Source organism: Odocoileus virginianus, chromosome 13, assembly GCF_023699985.2.
Source record: "Odocoileus virginianus isolate 20LAN1187 ecotype Illinois chromosome 13, Ovbor_1.2, whole genome shotgun sequence".
Lineage (NCBI taxonomy): Eukaryota > Metazoa > Chordata > Mammalia > Artiodactyla > Cervidae > Odocoileus > Odocoileus virginianus.
This window is the reverse complement of record NC_069686.1, coordinates 19,971,136-19,984,750: the sequence shown is the minus strand read 5'-3', so window position 1 is coordinate 19,984,750 and position 13,615 is coordinate 19,971,136. Positions and strand designations below refer to the sequence as shown.

At 36.2% G+C, this 13,615-nt stretch overlaps 1 protein-coding gene across 1 annotated transcript in view; it reads left to right on the top strand.

The window, feature by feature from the left end:
* The window catches only part of UBR3 (ubiquitin protein ligase E3 component n-recognin 3), a 194,818-nt gene that overhangs the window by 107,457 nt on the left and 73,746 nt on the right, over positions 1 to 13,615 (top strand). The window contains exon 24 of the mRNA XM_070476042.1: positions 7,539 to 7,627. Within this exon, the coding sequence (XP_070332143.1) occupies positions 7,539 to 7,627 (89 nt within the window). The remainder of the gene's footprint in view (positions 1 to 7,538; positions 7,628 to 13,615) is intronic.

Below are 13,615 nucleotides of genomic sequence, written 5' to 3'. Positions count from 1 at the left end.
TTACAACTCTAAACTTGTAGACCCCTTTGGAAAAGTTGCTTTTATTTCTGTGGGGAACCTAATTATTCTGCTTTTTTTTTTTTTAAGTATTAATTCAACCTTAAGGTCTTCCCTGGTATCTCAGACAGTAAAGAATCTGCCTGCAATGCAGGAGACCCAGGTTCAATCTCTGGGTTGGGAAGATCCTCTCGAGAAGGGAATGGCAACCCACTCCAGTATTCTTGCTTGGAGAATCCCATGGTCAGAGGAGCCTGGTGGGCTATAGTTCATGGGGTCATGAAAAGTCAGATACAACTGAGCAACTAAGCATGCATGCACAAACCTGTAGACCCCTTTGGAAAAGTTTCTGTCTGTTACTACTGTGGGAAATCTAATAATTCTCTTGCTATTTAAAAAAATTATTAATTCAACTTTAAATGATAGTAGAAAATAAAAGAAAAATTTTAATAGTCCTTAAAAATTTGTTTTAGTTTCTTTTAGTGCTTTCCAGTCTTTCCTGTATATGATCACAAATTGTTAAACAAGCTGTGTTTTAAAACTTTGATGGTTTTAGCTTTTGAAACTTTAGGTTGCTTTTAATCTGTTGTTAAATCATAATATTTATAAAATCTCTCCCTTTTTCTTTGGACAGTGTTCTGTTTACCAAGATAAAGGAGGATAGGTGGCTCAGGATTAGCTGTAGAATTGACTTGCTCAGTTTTGTATGTTACTGAGTTTAAGGAAGGGATCCAGGTGAAGATGTCCAGTTAGATATAGGGTTAGAGACTTAGGTGAGAATTCTGAGTGAGAGCTACAGATTTAGGCATATAGGTAATAGATAGAGCCTTGTGTGTGGAAGAGGATGGACAATAAAAAAATGAGCACACTTAGTATATATAAAACTCAAGAGACAAACATAAAGAGGAATAACTGAGGAAGGAGCACCTACAAAGGTGACTCAAAATGGGATGGTTAGAGTGAAATAAGAGGAAAACTGCAGAGAATGGCATTAGAGAGGCATAAGAGGAGGGTCAGAAAGGAAGAAAGATTGTTAAATGCTATAGAAGTTTAGTTAAGATTGGCAGTCCCGTTTGATTAGTTAGGAGGTCATCCTTTGGTAACTGTATCAGAAGCAAATTTAATCAAACATAGCTGTTCTTCATTTTTGGCATAATTTTGTTGCAGATAGTTTATAATAAAACTATACACAAAATTTTTAGTACATTAAAAATTTAGGAGAGTTCTTATTTCTCATAGTACTTTATAAATAGAAGTTGTAATATAATAACATAATTTAGGTGAAAGTTCATTAACTTTGAATTGGTAGCTACCTAGAATTTAATAGATAATATTGGACAGTTAAAAATGAGGTAAATTTTTTTTGTTGTTAACTAAAATTGGTCCTCTTCTAAATTGGTCATCTTTTGTTTTGGTTATAGAATAATGTCTGTTTATTTTTTAAGGAAGATAAAAACATTCAGTGAATCAAAATTTATTCTACTTGGTTAAAGGCATTTTGTCATTATTATTCATAACAGATACAGATACTAGAGGACATAGTTCAGATGCTGTTTTCTTCAGTTCAGTTCAGTCCAGTCGCTCAGTCGTGTCTGACTCTTTGTGACCCCATGAATTGCAGCACTCCAGGCCTCCCTGTCCATCACCAACTCCTGGAGTTCACCCAGACCCATGTCCATCGAGTTGGTGATGCCATCCAGCCATCCCATCCTCTGTCTTCCCCTTCTCCTCCTGCCTCCTATCCCTCCCAGCATCAGATGAGTTAACTCTTCGCATGAGGTGGCCGGAGTATTGGAGTTTCAGCTTCAGCATCAGTCCTTCCAATGAACACTCAGGACTGATCTCCTTTAGGATGGACTGGTTGGATCTCCTTGCAGTCCATGGGACTTTCAAGAGTCTTCTCCAACACCACAGTTCAAAAGCATCAATTTTTCAGCACTCAGGTTTCTTCACGGTGCAACTCTCACATCCATACATGACCACTGGAAAAACCGTAGCCTTGACTAGACGGACCTTTGTTGGCAAAGTAGTCTCTGCTTTTTAATATGCTGTCTAGGTTGGTCATAAGTTTCCTTTCAAGGAGTAAGCATCTTTTAATTTCATGGCTGCAGTCAGCATCTGCAATGATTTTGGAGCCCCCAAAAATAAAGTCTGACACTGTTTCCCCATCTATTTCCCATGAAGTGATGGGACCAAATGCCATGGTCTTAGTTTTCTGAATGTTGAGCTTTAAGCCAACTTTTTCACTTTCCTCTTTTACTTTCATCAAGAGGCTTTTTAGTTCCTCTTCACTTTCTGCCATAAAGGTGGTGTTATTTGCGTATCTGAGGTTATTGATATTTCTCCTGGCAGTCTTGATTCCAGCTTGTGCTTCTTCCAGCCCAGCATTTCTCATGATGTACTCTGCATATACGTTAAACAAGCAGGGTGACAATATACAACCTTGACGTACTCCTTTTCCTATTTGGAACCAATCTGTTGTTCCACGTCCAGTTCTAACTGTTGCTTCCTGACCTGCATGTAGGTTTCTCAAGAGGCAGGTCAGGTGGTCTAGTATTCCCATCTCTTTCAGAATTTCCACAGTTTATTGTTATCCATACAGTCAAAGGCTTTGGCATAGTCAATAAAGAAGAAATAGATGTTTTTCTGGAACATTCTTGCTTTTTTGATGATCCAGCAGATGTTGGCAATTTGATCTCTGATTCGTCTTTTTTTTACAAAGGCTCTAATGCTGTTGTAATAAATAGTATCCTAAAAATTTAAGGCTTTTTTTGTGGGCTTGTTCCCTTTGAGTGATGATAGTATTGACAAGGACTTGAAACTAATTCTGTAGCAGACAGCTAACAATTAAAATGAATCAGTTTGAATCTTGCTATGCTTCTCACATTTTTTTTCCTCAATTTATTTTGGGTTTTGGGTTAAATTTCATAATAAAGGCAGAACAGTTTATATACACGTAATGATCTATTCCCAGATACCGCAGCTGTAGACAAACTTGACATCACTTTCATAATAGATTGATGGTGGTTTAATCCCTAAATCATGTCCCACTCTTTGGAACCCCATGGACTTATCCCACCAGGCTCTACTGCCCATGGGATTTCCCAGGCAAGAATACTGGAATGGGTTGACATTTCCTTCTCCAGGGGATCTTCCCAACCCAGGAATCGAACTTGAGTCTCTTCCATCTCTTGCACTGGCAAACAGATTCTTTACCACTGCACCGCCTGGGAAAAGCCCTCATAACGATTAACTCCATAGAAAACTAGATACAAATAGAAAACTCTAAAGGGTTGTAACCAAATGCAACCTTAGTATGTCTACTTCTTAGGTCATAATGGAAAATTGCTGAGTTGTATGAACCTGCTAGAACTTGTGTCTTTTTGTTAATGGTCTTTATGTACCTTTATGTCCAAGTTTAGAAAGGAATAACCTAAATTATGAAAAAATTCACAAGGGAAAAATAACACTCCTTTTCTAGAAATCATAGACAACTACTACAGAAATACATTGTTAAAAACACAATTTAAAACGATATGCATATATTTTCTTGTTTCTGTTGAAGTCACCTGGTGTGACTGAGTCTCTGCTCAGTCTCACAGACTAAAGTTGACAGACATAATTATCTATAATTTATAGTAATTCCAGAATATAAATGAATTTTCTCTAAAAAATTCATTTATTTATTTTTGGCTGTGCTGGGTCTTTCGTTGCTTTTCTAGTCCAGAGAGTGGGGGCTGCTCTCTCGCTGTGGGTCACGGATGTCTCGTGGTGGCGTCTCTTGTTGTGGAGCGCAGGCTCCAGGTGCGTGAGCTTTAGTAGTTGTGACTCGCAGGCCCTGGAGCGAGGGCTCAGTAGTTGTGGCGCAGGGGCTTAGTTGCTCTGCGGCATGTGTAATCTTCTGGGACCAGGGATCAGACTCGTGTCACCTGCATTGGCAGGCAGAGTCTTATCCACTGTGCCACCAAGGATGTCCTTGAAATGAATCTTAATACTAGTGCCCATCAATTTTCTTAAGAAAACCTCTAATATGATTGAATGGCACTGGCATTAAAATTCATTTCTAGGACTTTCGTGGTGGCACAGTGGATTAGATTCTGCTTGCCAGTGCAGGCAAAATGAGTTTGGTATTCAGATTTGTTACTTGAAATAGTATTTTGTGAACCTGTATGTTCTAAATGTAAATGTACATGTACATATTTAAAGGTCAGCTGTAGAGTGCATAGCTCATTGTTTTAATTAAAGAAACAGTGAAACTTACTAGTTTATGAAGGAGTAGTATAGAAGACCAAACACATATTCTATCACTGCTATTATTATTTAAATATTTTTGGAGGTCTCATAGTTCTTTGAGCATCTACAGCACATTTTTGTTTTTTTCTGTTTCTTCCTTAGTGACAAATTTTAGTCCTTTGAGGATGGGTTTAATTTTTAAAACCTTTTTATTTTGAAAAAATCTTAAACTTACAGAAATGTTTCAAGGATAATACAGAGAACTTTCTGGATCATTTCAGAGTAAGTTGTTTTACAGTGGAATACTTGAGTGCATAGTTTTTAGAAATAAGGGCATTTTCTTATATAATCACAATACACCTTTCAAAATAAAGGAATTAGCATTTTACTGAGTATGATAAAATCCTTAGATCCCAAATTTTGACAGTTGTTCCAGTAATGTTGGTTATACCAGAAAGATCCTGTCCGGAATCACTCGTCATATTTTGTTGTCGTATCTCTTTGATTTCCTTCAGTATGGAATAGTCATCCCATTTTCCTTTATTTTCTTGACCTTAGCACTTTTGAAAATTACAGAGCAGTAACACTGTAAAATATCCCTCAATTTGGGCTTGTCTACTTTTCCATTATGCTTGGATTTGGATGATACATCTTTGAGAACAATATCAAAAAAGTGTTGCTGGGGTGTTTCGTGGTGGCTTAGTGGTTAGGATTCTCAGCTTTCATTGCTGTGGCCCAGGTTCAGTTCCTGGTTAGGGAACTAAGATTCCACAGCTTATGTGGCCCAGCCAAAAAAAAAAAAAAAGGGCAGAGTGGGAACGTTGCTGTTTTGTTTTGACTGCATCCCATCAGTTGTCACATGATTTTAATTTGTTTCATGACTACTGATTAACTTTGATCACTTGATTAAAGGGGTATCTGTTAGACTCCACTGTCAAGTTACTCTTTGTAAATATCCTCCCCTTCCTCACCTTTGTAATTAGTATGTGTTAATAATTTGTGGAGAGATACTTTGAGATGCTGCAGTACTCTGTTCTTCATTGTTTCAGTTCATTCATTTATCTGCTTGTATCAGTTTAAAGTTACAGATTTCTGTTTTACTTTACGAGCTATGATCTGCTCATTAATCATTTTGATGCTCGGATTGTTCTAGATTTGACCAGTGGGAGTCCCTTCAAGCTGGTTTCTGTGTTCTTTGTATTTCTCTCCCCACCATTCTTTGATTATTTTCTTATTTCCTGGGCCAAGAAGATAGCCCAGGTTCATCTTTTTTTTATATTAGACATTTGTCCAAATAGTCTTGGTTACTTTTAGTGGAGAATGTTACTTGGAAACCAGTCTATGCACTCATTCTAATGAGCTCATTCACAGACTCTCTTAGTGATCAAAAAGGGTGTGCACAAGAGGGGGATATAGTGAGGGGAGAGAGAGGTATTGAAAACTATGACTGTGAGTTCAACCTGATAATCCCAATTCTAATCCAGCACCATAGGATTTATTCATCTTTTCTCTCTTTTCATAATTATAGCTCTCTTGTCCCACAGTGAGAAACCTGACCCCTATAATCCTTAATAGTATTAATTTTTTATTAGTTCCCTTGTATGTAACCAATTTCTTATAACTTTTCCCTGCATGAATGCCCTCCTGTGCCAGGCTGTCGGGTCTTGACACCCCGTCCTAGGCCACTGTGTCACCTTCCATATTCAGGAAGGAAGGAGAGGGCAGGAGTGGTTTTTAATATTTTTAGATGGCTAATGTCTTTGGGAGTCAAGTTTGATGAGTAGACTTGAGTGATCACCCCAGATGATAATATTTTAGTTTAAACATAAAAATGTAAGAGTTGTATTTACAAAATAGATAATAAAATTAGTTTTCTTATGTGGACCCTAAATTATATTTAAAGTAAATATTAGTAAAGGAATGTTAAAAATCTCTTGAACTGTATTGGCAGATATATGTCACTTACATGGCAGCCCACTCCAGTGTTCTTGCCTGGAGAATCCCAGGGACGGGGGAGCCTGGTGGGCTGCCGTCTGTGGGGTCACAGAGTCAGACACGACTGAAGCGACTTAGCAGCAGCAGCAGCAGCAGGGTAAACTGATCCATAGTACTTGATTTTATAGATGTTTGTGATTATCTCCACTAAATGGATGGGAGCAGATGTATAAATAATCTTAAAATTACTATTAGCATTCCATTCTTCTAAATTCTATCTTCTGTATCCTTGAATCATTTCAGATTAATAACTGAATTCTTTTAGGTTTCCCATAGAAATAACTTCATAGAATCTCAGTTTAATAAAATTCTTTTGCAGTAGATAAATATAATGAATAGTCATTAAAAGAAACTTCTATAGTGTATTACATCCATTATGTTTTCAATGTCCTTTGTATCATGGGCTGTGTTAAATTCCTTTATGAGTTTTGTTCCAAATGAACAGTTTGTCTTTCCCAATGGGTTAATATATAACACACCTTTAAATCTTTTTTATTCTTCCTCTCCCTCCTCTCTTGTGTTGAATTATTTTATTAACCTTACCTTTCTGGGGGTAGAATTTTATGCTTATTAGTATTACTAGCATCTTTAAATCTAGGGAAACCTATCTCCTGTCTTTATTAGTTTACTTTTATTTTTTATACTTATAGTACACTCTTTTTTTTTTTTTTTTCCTGCAGTTAACCTCAGACTAAAATGCTCTTTGGAAGTAGATAAGGGATAATTAATAAATAGAATAAAGTGAATTTATTTTCTTTTACTTCAAACAGAATAAGCCAAATTTGTGCTGTTGCCTAGTAGAAACTAGAAAACTTCCTGGCTTTTTGTTAATCCTCTTTTAGGAGAGACCTTTTCTTAAGGTAACAGTAAATCTGACTATTTTTACCTTTTAGATTCTTTTCATAGCTTAACATAATAGTTTCTTCTAGCAGTGAGCTTGCTATTATTTGTACCTGGGGTTAAATTATGAGTTTTTAGCTAAAGCTTTTCTTGCTCTTACTATGAACTGACATATACTTAGGAAATTGTGTAGTTGGAAAATTTTTTGTCTACTTTAATTATTATTTCACATTTTAAAGTAAATTTTTTCTTTAATTTTTACCTGTTTACGCCTAGTGATTTTCAGACCATTTTAAAGCAGCAGAATCCTTTAAGGACAATAAAACTTTACATGAAATTTAAAACATAGTACAAAAATTTGGTTGTTCCTAACTGTGTGTCAGGGACCCTTTCATACATTATATACTCCTGAAAGATAGTAGATATGTCTTAAGTGTGTCTGGTACTTAACACTTTATTTCTGTTTAATCTAGGCGACAAAAGGCTAGAGAAAGACAGCAGAAGTTGCTTGCAGAGTTTGCATCACGACAGAAAAGCTTCATGGAAACTGCCATGGATGTTGGTAAGTCAAAATTTATTAGTTTAGAACACTCATACTTAGAGTTATTACCATAAGACTTATCCAGTCCTATCATCCATCAGTTTTTAACATTATAGACAGATGATTTCTGGTTTTTCTTGATCAATGGAGTGAGGGAAGATCAGACCTTTATTATAGGTGGTCCATTCTGTTGTTGAGTTAGCTGCAATTGTTAGAAAGTTCTTGATGGTAGTAATACAGTAGTATTCTGCTACTCTCTTCTGTTAAACTGCCCTTTAGATTTATAAGGTTCATCAATATGAACTTACTTACTCTGATTTTTTCATGTGAAATTATTCTAAGATCCTTAAAATAGTTTTCAGATACTTTAAGTTTCTCTTGCTGCTCACACGTTCACTGTTTCTTAAAATCGGGTGCACCTCTTATTTCCATTAGGATTAGTATTAGCATTTTACAATGAGAGAGGATGCCATTTTCCTGTGTGACAGACAGTACAATCTTGTGAGTAATCTCTTACAGACATAGGAGAACTAGATTAAATCTCGATTAATCTGTCTTCAGTTAATAGGATACTCCTTTCTCTGACTACTTCTTGCATTTCAGTGATTTCTCTCTCTCTTTTTTTTACTTTTAGACAAAAATGCTGAAATAAAATACAAGAATGTATGTTCAAACATGCAAATACATTCTCATGCACATAAGCACATGTAACTGATATTCAGAAGAGGAGGGTCAGTCCAGATTTAGCATAATGTGTTCTAAACCATCAACAGTGGAGTTTATGTTCAGGATATAACTTTGATGTAAAGTATACTAAGTTCTGTTTGTTGGATTAACTTGCTATCGGTTGACTTTCTTATATGAAAGTTGACGATTTAGTTCATTGATACTGCTTTTCTGTTTTCTGTGTTTTCTCTTCCTCCTTCTTTCCAAAAATGGATACTTGCAAGTTTTTGGTTTTTACACATTAAAGATAATTCTAATATGTTCTATCTATAACCAGTTTCTTCATATCTCTTCATGTAAAATGAACTAGTAAGCACCCCTATCTTTCATTTTTCTTCTCATCATCACTACCTTCTGCTTTTTAGAAGTTACTTGTTTTCTTTTTTAACATATCTTTTTATTTATTTATAATTTTTGGTTGTGCTGGGGCGTTGTTGCTGTGTGCTGGCTTTTCTCTAGTTGCGGTGAATGGGGGTCTACCTTACGGTGCACGGACTCCTCAGTGTGGTGGCTTCTCTTGTGAAGCATGGGCTGTAGGCGCACGGACTTCAGCAGGCAGGCTCAGTAGTTCCTGTGCACAGACTTGGTTGCTCTGTGGCATGTGGAATCTTCCTGGACCAGGGATCAAACCTACGTGCCCTGCATTAGTGGGTGCATTTTTATCCACTCTGCCACCAGGGAAGTCAACTTGTTTTCTTTTAAATTAACATTGCTAACGTTTTCTTTTGCAGTTGCAGTCAAGTCTTCCATTCAAAGGTTTATTCTAAATGTTGAAAAACATCAAGATAACTTTTTGAATGCTGTTGACTTCAGGGCTAAATAATAGCCTAGTATTCATCTATTTTCTTTGACTCCAGTGACGTGACTCCTAAACTGCATTAAGGAGATTGTATTTAGTACATAGCCTCTTTTCTTACAGTCTTGCAATTGCTTAAACTATACCACCCTTTACTCATTTCTATTTGTTATTTTGTCTTTTGTTTTTCCTGAAAGTTCCAACTACCTTTTTTTCTAACTAACATGCCTTTTTGATATCCCTGTTATTCTGCCCACTCAATCATCCTTTGCATAGAATTCTGTTCCAGTCTGGTCCATTTGCTCTGTAGGCATGCTGTACATCTATCACCTTGGAACTTTCCTCTTACAGGGTTCATCTGGTGTTTCCTGCATCTTATCTCTTTTTGGAGGTCTTGTTTTATTGGAGTGCAAGTATATTCACAGAAATGCTTGTACTGGAAGTTAAACTTTCTGATTCTTTTTATTTCCAGATGGGACTCTGGTTTGCTCTTGTGCTTGATTGTTCATTTGGATGAATGTAAAATTCCCTGTTAATACACATTTTTTGTTACACCTGATAAAGAACTACTCTCTTGTCTTTTACCATTAATTTGATAAGAAGTGTGGTGGTAATTTGATTCTTATTCCTTTGTGAGTTAGCATTTTTTTTCCCTTTCTTGTGACACTTTTATAACTGTTTGATTCTTAGAGATATGAAGTTTTGTGATATGTATCTAGGTGAATCTTTTTCATTCTCCTTAGTACTTAATGGACCTTTTCAGGCTGAAAAGTCATGTATCAGAAGCTCTGAGAAAAATATTTCCTATGATTTTCTTGATGAACTAGTATAGCCATCTTCCAAGATGACCCTCCATGATCCATACCACCTAGTCTTTATGCCTTGCGTGCTCTACTCTGACGTTGTGTCAGAATTGGTATTCATGATCACTGGGACATGGCAGAAGTGATGATAGGTCATTTCTGAGATTAGGTTATGAAAGATATGGTGACTTCTGTCTTGACTGCTTTTCTCTCTCTCTGATTACTTATTCTGGGGAAAGCCAGCTGCCCTGTTGTTAGCAGCCTGATGGAGAAGCATATGTGGTTAGGGACTGAAGCCTCTGGCCAGCAGTCCTGTAAATAAGCCTGAATGTGAATCTGTCAGCCCCTTTCAAATTTTTAGAAGATACTGTCCAGCTGTTTGTTTAATAGCAATCTCACGAGAGATCCTGAGCCAGAACCATCAAGCTAAATTGCTCCCAGATTCCTGACCCTCAGAAAACTATTGTTTTAGGCCACTGAATTTTGGGTAATTTGTTAAACAGCAGTAGATATTATAATACTTTTCTCCATATATTTTCTTTATTCTCTTTGGTGGGACTCTGATTATTTGGATATTGGATCTCTTAGATTGATGTTTTAATCTTCTGTCTTTTTTATATCTATTTGCTTTACATGCTTAGAGGTTTCTTCTCTTTAATATCTTGGTATTTGTCAAAAGAATTTGTTCTCAAATCTTTCTGAATGTGTTAGCGTGCTAACATATTATAAATTATCCTTTATCCTTCTGAATTGCGTAGAAATTTAAGTTACTCTTTCATGTTGTTAGTTTCCCTCGTTTGCCTGATAATTGTTGATTCCTCTGGAAAGATGGCCTGTTATCCTGCTGAGGTCTAAATAGGTTTGATCCTAGTAATTCTCTTTGGCCTATGTATGGATGAGGCGGGTTGACTGTCAGACTCAGATCTGGGTGGAAGGATTGCCGACTACTCTGTTTGGGCCCTCAGATGTTAACACTCAAGTAGAAAACCCTCTTACTCTCCAAGCAGCTTGTTCAGTTCCTTTAGAGAAAGACAGTCATTTTTTCCTCCTTATGGTAAATGCCAAATTATCTGAGTGTTCTTTCAGTCAAAGTTGGGGAGGGAATGGGGTGCTGAGTAGTGAAGTTATGTATATAGACTTCTGAATAATTATTCTGCTTTCAGAATCACTTAATACCTAACACTTCTATCCTCTGCCTCACTGACTGATTCTGGGCACAGAATTGACATTCTTCTAACGGACCTATCAGTTCTTCCTTTCTGTAACCTTCTCATAATACATACATGGTTGTAGCTCTTATGACTTTCTTGCATTGTCAGCGTGTCTCCATCTCCTCTAATCTTTTGGAAATTTTACTGACGTCTCTTATTTGTTGGTTGGTGAAACTCTTTCACGACTCCATCATTATTCTGTATTCTTACGCAAATATTTCTTTATGTATATCTTCACTTTTATTTCTAAAGTGGTTTTCTAAAAGGAGTGGAGATAAAAGTATGTGCTCAGTCTTCAGTCTTGATTAGCCACTCACTAATATTTGCTATTATAATGTATAAAATTAAAATTTCTGTTATTATAAAAGCATTAAAATTTTATTATGGAAACTTAGAAAACACATATAATGAAAAATAAAATAATACTATATTTTTACTATTAGATTTCCTAATCTAGGCTATATCCTTACAAATCTTTTTCTAAGTATATTTGTGTATAAAGGTGTTTTTTAGCCAAAATGAAATAATTTCATACATGCTGTTTATTCTTATGAAAAATTTCAAGTATACAGAAAAACTGAAGGAATAGTATTAGAAATTACCATGTACCATGTGACCTAGTTAACATTTTTCTTAATTTGTTCTTTCACTCACTCTCTTTCTTCCTCTACTAGATGAAGTAAGTTACAGACATCATGATACTTTACTCCTAAATACTTCAACATACATATCCTAGGATTTAGAATATTCTCCTACTCAAGCACAATACACCATATGTAAGCAAATTGCTTTTTCTTTCCAAATAAAATAGCTTCAAAATACCAACCTGGGTATTATGTTAAACAGTGAAATCATTGAATTAAAATTTAAAAAATTTAAAATTGTTTACAGACCATTTTATCCTTTGGTAATTCTACTAAGGGTAATAGTCAAAAGCTCTGTGTTCTGAAGTCACTTGAGAGCAGCATTTTTGGGGGAGTTAATTTAACGTTTTGATAAACAGTTTGGTTTGTTTTTTTTGCAACCTTAGGAGCTAAGAAAATAAGCTTAGTGAATACTGTTTTTAGAAATTGTTTTTATCTGTTGCCTCCCACTCCCAAATGAGATAAAACAAAAACAATTTTCTGAGGAATTGATTAAGCAAAGTATCCAGAAGAGGTTAGGTAGTATTGTCTTGAATAGGAGAATGGCCACCTCATTCCCTGAGCAGACGGGAGAGGAGAGGGAAAGCGTGGATGGAGATAGAGGTAAGTTCCTTTAGGGGTAGGGAAAGTGGGAACTTCAGGTGATCACTCAGTTGCTTCAGTTTGCAGGGCTAAGTAAAAGGTGAGTTTTGCTGAGTGAAAAGCATACCATCTGGAAGTTTGGAGAAGTTGCTAATGAAAATGGGAGATGTTGCTCATCCAGGCTAAGTATAAAAATTGATAAGCAATGCTTAGGGTCCAATTATGTTCAAGATCATAAATTTGAATGTCATTAGTCTGCAAAGTTACTTACTTGCTGTCCTGAATCTTACTACTTTTTGGAAGGTTTGATCTTTTTTGGCAGTAGCCAGGGCACAGGAACAGCAGTTGAGGGATCAGGCAGACATAATTGCTAGCAGACAGAGGCAGCTCGCAGAAGCTGTCAGGATAAAGGGCTCCGCGCTCTGCTAGTCCCGGTTCTTGCATGCTGCAGTGGTGACAGGTGAGGTAACAGAGATATGTGAGCGTTTGGTTTATTTATGTTGATTATGGCCATGCCAGTGGGGCTCTGGACCATTCAGATTTGTATATTCCTTTTACTTATAACTCATTCCCTTCCCAGAGGGATCTGTTTGACCCCTAAAACCTGTTTGAGATCTCATTTTCATACTTTGCTCAAGATAAATATTGCAAAGTTATACGTCTCACTGCCTCTGATTACTCTCCCCATTTACATGTGACATATATATTATTATTAACACCTGAAGCAGGGTCCACACCTGAGATAATATTTATCTTTAATATAGACACAATTTAATCTCAGTCCAGTGCTCTGCTTTGTCAGATGCCTTTTGTCTTTTTGCCTTATTTCCCATTTGTGTTATTAATGTAAGCATTCTTTAGTTGTTTCTTTCTTATTTTGGCTTTATTTTTGTGTGTGAAAGATCTTCTAAGATTTCTAGTCTTGTAAATTAGTATTTAGAGTATTTCAAATTTTTAACATGCAGTACTTTATAATCCTCAAATCAATATTGTATATTAGTAGGTAAAAATTTAAGGACACTTTTCTCTCTGAATACAACAGATTTCTACTCTGTGATTAGTATTCTTACTTATCTGTTGATAATTCCTTTTTGTAGTTATCAAGTTTCCTATATGAAAAGACTCAACCTCTGCAGTTCCTTCTCTCCTGATCACTATCCCTCTTTGTTTATTTTTACTCGCCATCTCGGTGTAGAAGTCATGGGATTCCTAGGTGGCACAGTAGTAAAGAATCTGCCTACCAGTGC